Source organism: Triticum dicoccoides, chromosome 7B, assembly GCF_002162155.2.
Source record: "Triticum dicoccoides isolate Atlit2015 ecotype Zavitan chromosome 7B, WEW_v2.0, whole genome shotgun sequence".
Lineage (NCBI taxonomy): Eukaryota > Viridiplantae > Streptophyta > Magnoliopsida > Poales > Poaceae > Triticum > Triticum dicoccoides.
In genome coordinates, this window is record NC_041393.1 from 350221916 (window position 1) to 350237805 (window position 15890).

A 15890-nucleotide genomic window follows, 5' to 3' on the forward strand; every position below is an offset into this window, starting at 1 on the left:
CAAAGCGTCATGTTGGATCCGTACGTGATTGTTACTCGTTCATACGGACTCCAGGGAGCTTTTGGTTACTGAGTGCAACCAATAAAAAACGGTAGCACGGGCTATTTACAACCAGTTTGGATGGCGGATAGATGTTTTATCATCTCATCCTGTTCATTGCCTGTCGTGGCTTTGTTCATTCATTTTGCTTTTTATGCTCCTTCTACAAGCTGTACTGCTATGGACCTTGGTTTGCTAGACTTCTAATAAAATGGCCACAGAGGCCACGAGTCTTTCCTCCTTTTTCAAAAAAAAAATTGTTTCCGTTGCAACACACAAGCAAATTTCCTAGTATAATTTTTTTTTAAATTGCCGCCACGGGCTAGTCCTGGGTGGGCTCTTTTTTTATGATGATTTAATTTGCACAGCCAATTCAAAACTACAACCTAGCCAGAAAGAATTTTTGTTAAACACCGATCATGCATAGCTGTTTGATTATAGGAAGCAAGAGTTGAACCCTCTGGTTCAAATCTTAAGGAACCCGTGCATACACGAGCAGGATTCAAGTTGTAAAGTAAAATAATGCACGAGGACGGCGATGTATAACAATATAACGAAAGAAAGGGTAGGTAAAAGACCCAGCAACAAAGGACACACGAAAATGGTCCTTGTACAAGCATCATAACTACCCGAAGGCTAAGAGAGAAAGAGGGCAGTAGCTAGGACCCTTCACTACTGCTCATCCTCAGGCTTGCTTGAATCCCTCATTTCATCGCCAGCGTCATCCTGCTGACATAAATTATTGAGCATTATTTTAAAAAAATGTCTACTGCTATGTAAACATTTTTCCTTGTTACTGGTTAGTACACTACAACTCCGCCTATGTCTTCTAGGCATAGCCGGTCCCAAGCCCGGGTAAAGGAGGAGGGTTGTGATAGGCTTGGCGAGCCAATGTAAAAACTAGCCAGTCCCATAGGTATGAAACCCATTTGAGCGAGAATAGTACTAGGATGGGTGACCTCCTAGAAAGTCCTCGTGAAAGGGTTTCATATCTAAGGGTTGTGATAGGCTTGACGAGCCAACGTAAAAACTAGCCAGTCTTTTGGGTATGAAACCCATTTGGGCAAGAGTAGTACTAGGATGGGTAACCTCCTGGGAAGTCCTCGTGAAAGGGTTTCATATCTAGCCTACCCCAACTTATTTGGGATAAAAGGCTTCGTAAACAAACTGGTTAGTACACTACCTGCATATCAGAGGTCCACAAGGTGAGATTGTCACGGAGAAGTTGCATGATCAGGGTGCTGTCCTTGTAGGAATCTTCTCCGAGGGAATCCAGCTCAGCGATGGCTTCATCGAAGGCCTATAAACATAAGAGAGTGTGATCACATGCCAAAAAGAAAACATGTGTTAAAAATTTGCAGAAAAGCTTTTACAGGACTAAGCAAACCGAACCTGAAGGGTATCAATTTATGACATAACAGACTTGGAAGAAAAATACGTTCATCATTAGATTCATCACCTTAGTAAAATGTGCCTTGTGGAGTTGACTTGAGAGAATAAGATGCATGAAAGAACTACAGATTTATTGTCTCCAGGCTTAACAAGTGGCCAGTCCAGACAGATGAGCAATTATACTACTGCACTACTTATTTATCTGAATCAAGCAGTTCATGTCATGACAGCAATCAAGCATGTGGATATCGTTTTCCCCAAAGTGGCACCTTTCGAAACAGTACTTTGGTGGTCCCTCGCCTTTTAAGAGGATGTGACGCCATCCGCATTGACGTTTTTAAAGCCACGCCATACCAATTGCAGATGCCGTCAACTCGCACTTGCAGATGTCGTCAACTCGCTGGGGTGTGTGCAGAAGAATAGCACGGCGGTGACAAGAGCAGTTGGTACCTCAGTAGTGGGTTGGGTTAGTAACTCAATATATATAGTGGCACGACCCGTTTGAATCCCCAACACTACCTTTTTCTGTTTCTCTTCTCTTAACAGTTTTTCCTTTTCTCTTGTCTCCACCACGTTTTCGTTTTCTCTTCTCTTAAGAGTTTTTCTTTTTCCTCTTCTCCCCACTGCATTTTCTTTTCTCTCTTGCAGACTACGTATAGTATAAAATGTGAAGTACTCCCCAACACTACCTTTTTCTGTTTCTCTTCTCTTAACAGTTTTTCCTTTTCTCTTGTCTCCACCACGTTTTCGTTTTCTCCTCTCTTAAGAGTTTTTCTTTTTCCTCTTCTCCCCACTGCATTTTCTTTTCTCTTGCAGACTACGTATAGTATAAAATGTAAACTACTCCCTCCGTCCCATAATGTAAGACGTTTTTTGACTCTATCGTCGTGTCAAAAAACGTCTTACATTACGGGACGGAGGGAGTATATCTCAATCTCATGCAATAAAAGTACTCTTCTCTTATAGTTTTCCTTTTCTCTTCTCTCCACTTCGTTTTCTTTTTCTCTTCTCTTACATTGTACCCTATATTATAAAAAGTAAACAATATCTCATATCTCATGAAATAAAAGCACATCATTGTTTTGCTTTTTTACCTACGATCTTCTCCTTCAACCCCTTTACTAGTTTTTTTTGTGTGCACACAACAACTCTTTAAAGACAATCCAATATAAAATAAAGAAATATTAAAGAAAGGAAAGAAATTTTAGACTACTTATAGTATAAAAAGTGAACTAGCTTGCGTGGTAGTCACCTTTTTGCATTTTTCCTTTAACTTTTGGATTTTCGTATATTTATTTTTAAGGACGTGAATAACACTGACATTCCCTCATGTAGGCCAACCAAGCGAACTATCCTTCCTCCAGCCAGGTAGGAAAGAACGAATTTTTGTACGCTAAGAAAAACACTCCAAACGAATGCTACAGAATTCATGCGAAAACACATAAATTTGTCATGTTGTTGTGTAAATATTTGCCATGTTCTCGAGTAAAAAATGTCGTGTTGTACAAAAAGATTGTCAAAAAATTGCCATGCCACAGCAGAGTAGTTGCAGTGCGTTTTCAGGTATTTGCCATGATCGAAGCATGAAGAATTGTCAGTCTACAAAAAAGAAAATGGTGAAATTGCCATGCTGACAGAAGGGAATCGCAAATCAATGGATAAGGTGAAAATTTGCCATCCCGGATGTGCTGGCTCAGATTGCCATCCTGAGTGAACCATTCAATACTACTTGACTCTGCCTTCGTGCATGCATAGGTTTGAGCCAAGCACCACACATGACGAAGAGTGCAAGCACAAGAGTACTCCTGCCCATGAGTGAAGCGTGGAAGCGGCGACGGAGCAACGGAAGAATGGGTGAAAATTTGCACCACCGGACAGTTGACATAACGACCGGACAGTTCAGCCGGCGTCTACGCGAAGGCCGAAACCTTCTGTTGCCTGCGAGCAGAGTTTGGGCATGGCCCTTGTATCTTTTCCTTTTTGCCCAACTTACCTCTTCATGACTTGGACCCATATATACCTCTTCCCCTCCTCCATTCTAGGGTTAGTTAAGATAGAACTCGAATCATAGAGCTTAGCTCATGTATCTACCCTTGTGGGATTCCTCTTGAGGGAGGAAGGGTCAAGACTCCAAGGAGTTCAAGGCCACCTAAGGGTGTAGGCTCTTTGAGCACAAAGCCTCTATCCATGGAGAAGATTCCCCATGTGGAATTCAAGCCCTCCTTGTCTTAGGACATGGGGAAGAACTCTACCTTGTTCCATCTCTCTTGTGGATGATTTGGATCAAGAATATAGCTGTGTGTATCTTTTATTGCATCTATGTGTGTTGATTTGAGTTTTTCCCTTGTGTTTCCTCTTGATCCCCTCCGTGTTCTTCGTGTTTTTCCTCAAATCCACCTCCAATTCGTTAAGATCAGGCCACCATAGGGTTTGCCTCGTATCGTTTGGTATGAGCAATGTTGCTACGATTTAGAGCCCTCACCCCTCTTATTTTGTTTTGTTCTTGTCCAATTTCGAAAATCCAAACGAAAGAGCCATACCCAAAAAAATTATGGTTTGTTGGATTTCTTGAGATTTGCTTGGTTTTGATCCATGGATCTCATGCAAAATTAGTTGATCTGCCTTCATTTGCGTTCCCTGGCCGCATTTTTGTTCTTTTCCCCCTTCATTTTTTTTTACCATGAAATCACAATTTCCCACCATTATGCCTTCTAAGGTACCACCAGATTGTCTGGTAGATTAGAACCAGTCTGGTCAGACCACATTGTCCGGTCGCATAAAAAATAGGTCAAGGACCGGACTGTTTTACTGTTGTTGCCATAACTTCCACATCCGAACTCCAATTTGACATTTTTTGGCTCAATTTGAAGTTATCAGTGTTTCCAAGGCCATCACCTAGGTTTCCAGATCATTTGGCTATGACAAATTTGGAGGAACTACATCAAAACCGGAACACCTCCACCAACCATCACACTCAAGTCATTGCTTCATCGCCCAAGTAACATTCGAGTGACCATTGGGTACCATCTACATCGACAACCACCAAGATCGTCGCCAAGAACTTCATCATCAACGACAACAACTTCATCCTTCAAAACCACAACTAGAAGCAAGGTCGGTCCCATCAACTTCAACGAAGGTACAACCTCATCCTTTGAACCCACAACCAGAAGCAAGGCCGGTCCCCTACAATTTCAATGAAGGTGTTGTGTTCACGAAATCTCCATTCCGTCAAACACTTTGCCTTCCCTTGTCATTACCCGTGTGAGCCCTACCATTCTTTGTAAATACCTTGTCCTATTGAGACTAGCTCTTTGAGTATTGTCGGGCATCATACACTTGATCACCATAGTGACATCATCATATAGATTGCTATCTTGACCATCGCTTAGTGAGATTTCATATCTACTTTGCACATCACTTTGGTATCTTGTGCACATGTTAGTTAAATCTCGTCACCGATAGTCTTGTATCTTTGATTTGGCACAAGCGAAAGGCAAAGGGAGAAAAAGGTCCAAAAAAGGGAAAAAGAAGAAAGATCAAAAGCTTATAAGCAAAAGAGAAAGAGCTAAGAGATACATGTGCAAGTATACATCATATACTCGTCAAATATGTGAATCAATAAAATGGTGCCAAGTGACAAGTCATTTGCCCTTGCGTGCAATCAAGCTAACGTCTCTCCTTGTGTTTGTGCTACACGAGCTTAATCTTCGTTAGGCCAAATCTTGTATGCTCATTCCTTTGGTTGCACAAGCCCCATTATCTTTGTGTGTGTGTGTTCCTATTGTTTCCTTCCTCTACATTTGAGATCAACTTGCATTACTTTGAGTTCATTTGGATCTTGCCCAATCATTGATTTGGTCCGCTAACCTTACCGACGCCTTGTAGGGAGCTGGTAGGTGTGCGTTGGGAACATGTATCAACACAATTTTGTTCTATTGGTTCACATTGGACGATCTTTGATCCTTTTCATCCAAGGAGTAGAGAAGGTAGAGTAGAGAAGGTAGCTTGATATTGTCCATTCCTTTAGCCACTTACTATTTGCCCTAGTGCCATGATGTATAGGGAGAGTGGAGCAAACATCAATGGACATGCGGCAAAGCCTCAAAAAATTCATCGCCACCACTCTAGCGGAGAGTGCCACACAAGCAATAAGGATGTTGGTGGCCATGGCGACTCAGCCAACAAGCACAATAAGTCAAGTTCCTCTGCATCAAGAAGGTGCAAAGACAAGGGCCACCACCGAACTCATCGACAAGGGTAGCACCCTCCAACAACATTGAGGGAGGAGGGGACGAGGGAGGGGAGGAGGTGGCTAGAGCTAGGGTTTCGCCCAGCCGCCGCCCACGGGAGTGATGAGCGACGAGGGGAAAGGGGTCGGTATCCAGCGTTCTCACTTATGATTGGAGATGTTGACATATTACGTGTGAAACATGCTTGCTTTGCTCTTTGCACAATGTGCATGGTGACAATTGTTGCTATGACCTATACCATGCATACACCATTTATCCTTGTCCATATTTTGTGCTAACGGTGGTGTGCAAGAGAAGAGATGCATCACGATGGATGATGCATTTGTGTACCATGCACACAAATTCTTCGATTTTTTGGTGCATGTGTAGGTCTCGAGTACATGGTGAGCGTCCAATACCACACGACGATGCGATGTCTTTCCCATGGTGATGATGACCTTGATCCGATAACGGATCTTCCAAGGGGGTGATGTGGGGGTGATGCAGAGCATCCCATGGACATCACCATGTCAACTGTCCCATCGTCAAGACTCAAGAGACACACGCAACATCTAATTCATACATGTAAAGGTGAATCTTCTCCTATATGCGTGCTTACTTGGCAATCTCATGGATGGTACACTACTTGACCCACCTCCCTTGTGCATGCATAGGTTTGAGCAGAGCATCACACGAGTCTCCTATATGTGTGTTTACTTGACAATCTCATGGATGGTACACTACTTGACCCTCCTCCCTCGTGCATGCATAGGTTTGAGCGGAGCATCACACGAGACGAGGAGTGCAAGCACAAGAGTACTCCTACCCGTGAGGGAACCCTGGAAGCAACAAGGGAAGATGGGGCAATGGAAGAAGGGGTGCAAGCCGAACAACCAGACAATCAGGTAACCGTCTGCGCGAAGGCTGAAACCTTCTGTTGCCACCGGACTGACCGACCCCCTAACCAGACAGTCCAGTAGTGCTGCCTGCGAGCAGAGTTTGTCAATGGCCCTTGTATCTCCCCTTTTTGCCCCTCACTTACTCGTTCATGCCTTGGACCTATATATACCCCTCGCACTCCTCCATTTTAGGGTTAGCTAAGATAGAACTCAAATCATAGAGCTTAGCTCATGTATCTCCCCTAGGGAGAAGACTCCATTAGAGTACAAGGCCACCTAAGGGTGAAGACTCCAAGGACTTCAAGGCCACCTAAGGGTGTAGGCCCTTTGAGCATTAGACCTCCATCCATGGAGAATTTTTCCCGTGTGGAATTCAAGCCCTCCTTGTCGTAGGACTTGGGGAAGAACCCTATCTTGTTCCATCTCTCTCTTGTGGATGATTTTCGTCAGGGATCTATCTTTGTATATCCGTTATTGCATCTGTGAGAGTTGATTTGTTTCCTCTTGATTCCCTCTGTGTTCTTTGTGTTCTTCCTTAAATCCACGTTCAGTTCGTGAAGATTGGGCCACCACACCATAGGGTTTGCCTCGTATCAAACACCTTACAATCTAAGCTAATATATGGTTGTGAAATAAGTGGACAGGGTAGTTTATTATACCATATTGTAGTGCCAACTCTCTACTCCGTCAAACAAAAAAGATGACAACATCCACTAGATGCGCCAATCGCATATGACATGACATCCTCTTAAAAACGCCAAAACGAATGGCCTGACTAAAGTGTTTTAAGTTTCAAAAGGGGCCGCGAGGGAAAATAATGCTAATAGTCACCTTTTGACGCATGGGGCAATTTGAGCCGGCATGCCATGGGTCACAACTACAATTAGTACACTGTCACTGAAGAACGTGTCCCCTATTTGTTTCTCTTGATGGCCTTTCTTCTCTAGTTGAGGAAGGAATATCAAATGTAACCCCGGTCAAGGTGTGTCGATGAGCGTCAGGCATATCGCACCTATTATTTGCAGACGGCACCTTACTATTCTTTGAGGCTAAACATGAGCAAGCAGTCCCCGTTAAGAATAATTTGAACAAGTATGCTTTGGCCACAGGTAAGTTAATGAATAACATTAAGTGCTCAATTATGTTTGGCTCCGCCTGCCCATTGGTTTAATAGATTGATATCCATGATACCCTAGGGATAGAGACAATTGGTTTTGAAGAACGGTACCTTGGCTTACCCACTACAGATGGGCGTATGGTGAGAGGCAAGTTTGAGATACTATTATGGGGCTGCCTGTCACAAGGTGGTAAGGAGGTTTTTATAAAATCTATAGCGCAGCCCATATGCGCATTCATCATGAATGTCTTTAAGCTCCCGCTAGGCCTATGTGACGATGTAAACCAGATGGTTAGGAACTATTGGTGGGGCTCTGGTAAGGGGAAAAGAAAGGCTCTTTCTGAGACAACGGCAACAACAAAGCCTTTAGTCCCAAACAAGTTGGGGTAGGCTAGAGCTGAAACCCATAAGATCTCGCAACCAACTCATGGTTCTGGCACATGGATAGCAAGCTTCCACGCGACCCTATCCATGGATAGTTCTTTGGTGATACTTAGCTCAGTCCATATGCACATTCATCATGAGTGTCTTTAAGCTCCCGCTAGGCATATGTGATGATCTAAACCAGATGGCTAGGAACTATTGGTGGGGCTCTGAGAAGGGGAAAAGAAAGGCTCTTTCCGAGATTTCTATCTATTTAATCAAGCTCTTTCTCAAAAACTCACTCCAACAACAACAAAGCCTTTAGTCCCAAACAAGTTGGGGTAGGCTAGAGCTGAAACCCATAAGATCTGGCAACCAACTCATGGTTCTGGCACATGGATAGCAAGCTTCCACGCACCCTTGTCCATGGCTAGTTCGTTGGTGATACTGCAGTCCTTCAAATCTCTCTTTACAGACTCCTCCCGTTAGTCAAAAACTCACTCCAGCATCCGCAAAGTCTAACCGAACTATCCCTGCTACTTTGTTGCTAGACAGACATGGCGGCTACTTGCATTCCCGGGTAGCCTATGTATGCTGAGAGTAAAATACTACCCCCATGGCAGATTAGAGGACACCGTACTCTCAAGGAACCCTTCATCTTCATGGCAAGGCATAGCTCATGGGCTTCAATTATTGAAAAAGGGCTTGGTTTCACGCATTGGAAATGGCACACAAGTTAGAATTTGGTGGGACAGATGGATTCCATGAAAGTATTCATAAAGTGATTTCAGCAAAAGGAAGATGCAGACTTCAATGGGTTTTCAAGCTAATGGACATCAATGGTGCTTGGGACACAAATATTGTTCGTCCGCTTGACACCGAGGAGATTTTGAAAATAAAAACTTGCTCCCGACATGCTAAAGATTTCATTGCTTGGGCAGGCGAAAAATCTGGCAACTTTATGGTCCGAAGTGCAAATCGAATGGCGTTGGAAGAGAAAAGTCACACTGCTCAGAGTTCTTTGAGCTCCTAGCCCAGCGGCGACAGGTCTATGTGGAAGCGGGTCTGGGCAAGATTAGCACCACCAAAGGTCAAAGTTTTTGCTTGGAAACTTGCTTCAAATTCGCTGCCAACTTGGGACATTAAGCTCTCTAGGAACTTGGAAGTTAATGATGGTTGTCCATTATGTTCAGCTGATCGTGAGGACTCCTTTCATGCCATGTGCCGTTGTACTTTGGCTAGAGCCCCGTGGAAGGACATGTCGACCTCCTGGTCTTTACCGGATGTATCATGCTAGTCGAATACACGACCTGAATGGATTTTCCACCTGCTATGTGACTTGACAAAAACCATGAGACTCAAGGTTCTAATGTTGTTTTGGAGAATATGGGTATAACTCCGCCTATGTCTTCTAGGCATAGCCGGTCCCAAGCCCGAGTAAAGGAGGAGGGTTGTGATAGGCTTGGCGAGCCAACGTAAAAACTAGCCAGTCCCATGGGTATGAAACCCATTTGAGCGAGAGTAGTACTAGGATGGGTGACCTCCTGGGAAGTCCTCGTGAAAGGGTTTCATATCTAGCCTACCCCAACTTGGCTGGGACAAAGGGCTTAGTAAGTAGCAAGTAGTAGTAGGAGAATATGGGTATGTACAAAATGAGACGCATGGGAAGGTTGTACCACTTGTTGATGTATCCAGAAGGTTTCTTTGCAGCTTTGTTTCCTCGATCCTCAACATCTCTCAAAACCATGAATATGATCTAGTGCAAGGGAAGGGCGTTCTGGACGAATGCGAAGCACCTGGGCTCGCTGTGGCATATCCTGCTGCTCCGCTCATAGAACTCAAATGGGAACCTCCGCATGTTGGTTGGATTAAGTTAAATACAAATGGACCGTATCTGCCCTCTGAGGGTTCAGCGGCAACCGATAGGGTGCTCAGAGACTCAAGTGGAGCGATCATATTTACAACATGCCGCAACCTAATCAAATGTGATAATGCCCTTGAGTTAGAACTGTCAGCAATCTCTCAAGGTGTATCTTTAGCTCTACAATGGAGTAATCTACTTATCAATGTAGAATCGGGCTGTCTTGACTCTTGAGACCGTCAACTTGTTGATAAGCAAGAAAATTGGTAGGTCAAAGAAACTGAAACTCAATCCCGAGATATGCCAGCCAGAATGCCGCAGGCTTGGAAGGAGGTAACGTGAGGCAGGGTTGACAGATTATCCAAACCCGGGCAATCTTAGTTTGTCTATTCCTCCTAGCTTGCGAAATTCCGATCTGCACCTCGGATTCGCAATAGCGGCAAAGAAAAAGGAAGGGGCAGGTTGGCCTTCACTTTTTGAGACTTCGGCCCCGTTTGATAACAAAGTATTTCCTAAGTATTCTCAAAATACTACAGCTTTTTATTACTGTTGTTTTATTTACAAAGGGTTGTTTGGCTGCCTCTAAAAAACTGTGATTTTAATACTGCAGCTTTTACCAAACCACAATATTTTCTCTGTATATAAAAAAAAGAACCCCATACCTCTTTAAAAAACTGAGCAGCCGAAAAGAAGGGTCGGATGGAGCTTAAGCAATAGGCAGGGTGCAAGTACAAATTGTCTCAGCTAAGGTCTGTTAGTCGTTCGTTACCTGCGGCTGCAGTACTTGAACACTCTGCTTCTTTCATCAGCGCTGGCAAAAAACTGACATGGGAATTTTTCTCTCTTCCTTGATGTCTATATGATGATTCAAAGGATGTTTTCATCACATTTTACTAGGTGGTAAATGTTTTGTTTGATTTTCATAGACCAGCTGTGTGAGGTGCTTATGTTACACAAAAGAATGTTAGAGCCAAAATCTATATGTTCGATTCATGTGCCCTCTCCTTGCAAATGTCTAGTATGAAGGTGTTTAAGTACCTCAGATTGCTCAAAGGTCATCTGCTAATTACTACGCCGCCGTCGATGCCGCTAATCATCATTAGTCTAATCGATCCATATATTCTAGTACCACGATGGCTAGCTAGCTTCGAATGCATGCATGGCTAACGGCTAGCCAGGAAATTTTACAGCGTTTTGTGACGTAGCCAAACAAGTAGTCTGTATCGTGAATACTTCAAAAAACGTTGCTATATTAAAACCATGGTATTTTGTACCTACAGGCTAAATTATTGTAGTTTTTGATACTTTGGTTTTTATAGTACTTTGCTACCAAACAGGGCTTTCCTCTAACTTTCTTGGTCCGGGAGATCCAAAGGAAACTACTTGAACGGATACTGGTATTACTCATATACGTCGCACTCAAAACAATGTAAGCCATTCTATGGCAAGTTATTGTAGAGTTTAGAGCCGCAAGGCTGTTTGGTTAGGTTCAGGACCTGATGAGGTCAAAAAACTGTGAATCTGATTGTAACCCTACTGCTTGAGTAGTACAAGCATCTCCCCGCAAAAAAAAACTGAGCATGTCTACAACTAATGACCAAATGTGCAAAGCAGCTGAATATTGCCAAAAGTGATTGTAACTGAAGAACATTCTACTACCTAAGCAGCGCAAAAATCTACAACTATTTCACATGAAACTTAATAATATATATGCGGATGCAAACAATTAGAATATGTCCACTCCCTAAGCTGCACAAGAATCTACTTCATATGAAAATGAAAAATATTGTATATGCGGATGCAAAGAACTACTACCTCCGTTCCATAATGTAAGACGATTTTTGACTCTAGTGTAGAGTCAACAATGTCTTACATTATGGGCCGGAGGGAGTAGGAAAAAAGAGGCTGAGTGCATTGGAGAAGAGGAAAAACAAATCGTGCTCTAGCATCTTCTGCGACTCTGATCTGTGCCAAGTTATAGAACTGCCCAAAGTTCATGAATTAGCAAACTTGCTCAGAAGGTGAGAAAGTAACAGCAAAGTACCTGTTTCGCGAGCGAGCACGCACGATCAGGCGAGTTGAGGATCTCATAGTAGAACACGGAGAAGTTGAGCGCGAGGCCCAGCCTGATGGGGTGAGTCGGTGGCAGCTCCTTCATGGCTATGTCCTAGAGCAAGGAACCACCCAAGATCCAAAAAAAAGTCAAACCGCTCATCAGAGGAAGGGAGAAAAGCTAGTTAAAGATAGGGGGATACCTGAGCGGCCTGGTAGGCACCGAGGGTGGAGTCAGCGGCATCCTTGCGCTCGGCGGCCGACTTGAACTCCGCGAGGTAGCGATGGTAGTCTCCCTTCATCTTCAGGTAGAATACCTTGGCGTCGATGGCGGCGGCGGCGGGGACTAGGCGTTCGTCGAGGAGACGGAGGATCCCCGCGCAGATGTTGGAGAGCTCGGCCTCGACAAGTGCGCGGTACCCGCGCGCCGCGGCGGCGTGCCCCGCCGCTCCGCGCCCTTCCTCCTTCTGCTCGATGGAGGACACGATGCGCCAGGAAGCACGACGCGCCCCGATGACGTTCTTGTACGCGACTGAGAGCAGGTTCCTCTCCTCGACGGTGAGCTCGCCGGTCCCCGCCGCCGCCACGACCTTCTCCATGAACTCGACCATCTCCTCGTACCGCTCGGCCTGCTCCGCCAGCTTCGCCATGTAGACCATCTCCTCCCTCGTTCCCGCTGCCGCTGCCTTTGCCATCGCTGTCGACGATCTGGTGTGTGTGCGTGGGCGTGTGGCTGTGGCTGTTGCTGTTTCTCGGCGGAGTGGGTGGGTGCAGGAGGGGAAGTGGGGAGGAGGAGCGGCTGCGGTTTTAAAACGAGGGGAGGGGAGGGGAGAGCATCTACAACCGGACCCCACTTCCCCCAAAACGTTCGCGTGTGGCTGTTGCGGTTTCTCACCGGAGTGTGGGTCAGGGCAGTACCGGGGAAAATGGAGGCCCGGTGCAAAGTGGGAAAATGGGCCCTCGGCATAGCAAGTAACGATGAGGAAAACAAAATTATTATCGAGAATGTTATTTTCCTGCCGACTGTCAGTTAGCGAGACACACGTACGATCGATCGCTCCTGCCCACTCCCGTTCCACAATTCAGCATGTCTCGCTCGCCCGGATCAATCCCGCTCATTCCCTGCCCAACTCTAGGACGGCCATTTTGGGATGTCTTCTTTTTAATTTCGATGAAAAAAATAGAAGGGCTGGGGAGTCGGTGAAAAAAATAGAAGGGCTGGGGAGTCGGACCTAGGATATCCAGCAATATTAGGATTCAACCATGTGACGCTCCCGATTCAATCGTACACTAATCATGTACGCAAATGTGTACGATCAAGATCAGTGACTCACGGGAAGATATCACAACACAACTCTAAAACATAAATAAGTCATACAAGCATCATAATACAAGCCAGGGGTCTCGAGGGCTCGAATACAAGTGCTCGATCATAGACGAGTTAGCGGAAGCAACAATATCTTAATACAGACATAAGTTAAACAAGTTTGCCTTAAGAAGGCTAGCACAAACTGGGATACAGATCGAAAGAGGCGCAGGCCTCCTGCCTGGGATCCTCCTAACTATTCCTGGTCGTCGTCAGCGGGCTGCACATAGTAGTAGGCACCTCCAGTGTAGTAGGGGTCGTCGTCGAAGGTGGCGTCTGGCTCCTGGACTCCAGCATCTGGTTGCGACAACCAGAAAGAAAGGAAAGGGGGAAAAGGGGAAGAAAGCAACCGTGAGTACTCATCCAAAGTACTCGCAAGCAAGGAACTACACTACATATGCATGGGTATATGTGTAAGGAGGCCATATCAGTGGACTGAACTGCAGAATGCCAGAATAAGAGGGGGATAGCTAGTCCTATCGAAGACTACGCTTCTGGCAGCCTCCGTCTTGCAGCATGTAGAAGAGAGTAGATTGAAGTCCTCCAAGTAGCATCTCCAAGTAGCATCTCCAGTAGCATCGCATAGCATAATCCTACCCGGCGATCCTCCCCTCGTCGCCCTGTGGAAAAGCGATCACCGGGTTGTCTGTGGAACTTGGAAGGGTGTGTTTTATTAAGTATCCGGTTCTAGTTGTCATAAGGTCAAGGTACAACTCCAAGTCGTCCTGTTACCGAAGATCACGGCTATTCGAATAGATTAACTTCCCTGCAGGGGTGCACCACATAACCCAACACGCCCGATCCCATTTGGCCGGACACACTTTCCTGGGTCATGCCCGGCCTCGGAAGATCAACACGTCGCAGCCCCACCTAGGCACAACAGAGAGGTCAGCACGCCGGTCTAAACCTAAGCGCACAGGGGTCTGGGCCCATCGCCCTTAGCACACCTGCACGTTGCGTACGCGGCCGGTGAGCAGACCTAGCAACCTCCATTACAAAGAAAGTTGCGTTAACGCAGTCCAACCCGGCGCGCGCCACTCAGTCGCTGACATCAAGAAGGCTTCGGCTGATACCACGACGTCGGGATACCCATAACTACTCCCGCGTAGATGGTTAGTGCGTATAGACCAAATGGCCAGACTCAGATCAAATATCAAGATCTCGTTAAGCGTGTTAAGTATCCGCGAACGCCGAACAGGGCCAGGCCCACCTGTCTCCTAGGTGGTCTCAACCTGCCCTGTCGCTCCGCCACAAAGTAACAGTCGGGGGCCGTCAGGAACCCAGGCCCACCTCTACCGGGATGGAGCCACCTGTCCTTTCAGCCCCCTCACCAGAATCACTTGCGGGTACTCATCGAGCTGACCCGACTTTAGTCACCATCTTACAGTATGTATGTATGTATAGTATATACCCGTGATCACCTCCCGAGTGATCACGGCTCAATAGTATAGCAAGGCAGACTGACAAGGATGTAGGGCCAATGATGATAAACTAGCATCCTATACTAAGTATTTAGGATTGCGGGTAGGGTATCAATGACTGTAGCAACAATGACAGGCTATGCAACAGAATAGGAATAACCGAACAGTAACATGCTACACTACTCTAATGCAAGTAGTATAGAGAAGAATAGGCGATATCTGGTGATCAAGGGGGGGCTTGCCTGGTTGCTCTGGCAAGAAGGACGAGTCACCAACACCGTAGTCGAACTGGGGGTCGCCGGCAGTCTCGGGGTCTATCGGAAAGAAGTAACGGAGAGGAAACACAATAAATAACAGAGCAATCAAGGCATCACAAAGCGTAACAAGACAATACGCGGAGTTCGGTGTGCCCTAACGCGGTAGTAGGTGATACCGGTGAAGGGGGGAAAACATCCGGGAAAGTATTCCCGGTGTTCGTGTTTTCTGACAGATGAACCGGAGGGGAAAAGTTGTGGGTTTGATATGTTAGGGGTGTGTGGTGGACGAACAGGCTGCGTTTCTGGATTCGTCTCGTTGTTCTGAGCAATTTTCATGTAGAAAGTACTTTCATCTGAGCTACGGTTTATTTTATATGATTTTCTAAAGTTTTAATCATTTTTAGAATTTATTTAACTATTTAATTCTAACATTATCCAGAATAGTGCATGCTGAAGTCATCATGACATCAGCAGTCAATAGGGAGTTGACTGGTCAACCTAACGTGTGGGTCCAGTGGGACCCACCTGTCATTCTCTATTTAGTTTAATTAGGGTTTAGGTTAAATAGTTAGCTTAATTAGTTGTTTAGCTTAATTAAACAAAATTAATTAAGTTAATTAGTTCTTTAATTAATTAATTATAATTATTATTTTCAATTCCCTCTTTTTTTTTGTAAACGTTCTGGGGGCAGGGCCCCACATGTCATAGGGCCATAGGGTCATAGGGCCATAGGGGCCCTAGCGGGCGCCGGGTTCGCGGGCGCAGGGGCAGTGCCCGAACGAGCGGACGGACAGGGCCGCAGCGGGTGGGTACGGGCGCCATAGGGCACCGACAACCACGGCAGGCCTCGCCGGCGGCCACGGCGGGGCAGGAGAAGCAGGGGCGCGAGAC

At 45.6% G+C, this 15890-nt stretch overlaps 1 protein-coding gene across 2 annotated transcripts; it reads right to left on the reverse strand.

Moving 5' to 3' along the window:
* Positions 1-445: 445 nt before the first annotated feature.
* LOC119341369 (14-3-3-like protein GF14-A) lies at positions 446-12748 on the reverse strand. 2 transcript variants are annotated; one of them, XM_037613245.1, is made up of 4 exons: positions 12159-12748; positions 11948-12070; positions 1223-1339; positions 446-765 (listed from the first exon to the last, which is right to left on the reverse strand). In XM_037613245.1, the coding sequence occupies exons 1-4, from the start codon at positions 12648-12650 to the stop codon at positions 712-714; spliced, it is 786 nt and encodes a 261-aa protein (XP_037469142.1). In that variant the 5' UTR covers positions 12651-12748; the 3' UTR covers positions 446-711. The 2 variants fall into 2 exon arrangements, with proteins under 2 accessions (XP_037469142.1, XP_037469141.1); XM_037613244.1 differs by having other exon boundaries at positions 446-768.
* Between the last annotated feature and the right edge of the window lie 3142 nt (positions 12749-15890).

Coding starts and splice junctions, on each gene's coding strand:
- LOC119341369 (XM_037613244.1), bottom strand. CDS start 12,650: ATGGCAAAGGCAGCGGCAGCGGGAACGAGGGAGGAGATGGTCTACATG. Junction 12,071..12,158: donor GTGCCTACCAGGCCGCTCAG/GTATCCCCCTAT, acceptor TCCTTGCTCTAG/GACATAGCCATGAAGGAGCT. Junction 769..1,222: donor TGTGGACCTCTGATATGCAG/GTAGTGTACTAA, acceptor AATTTATGTCAG/CAGGATGACGCTGGCGATGA.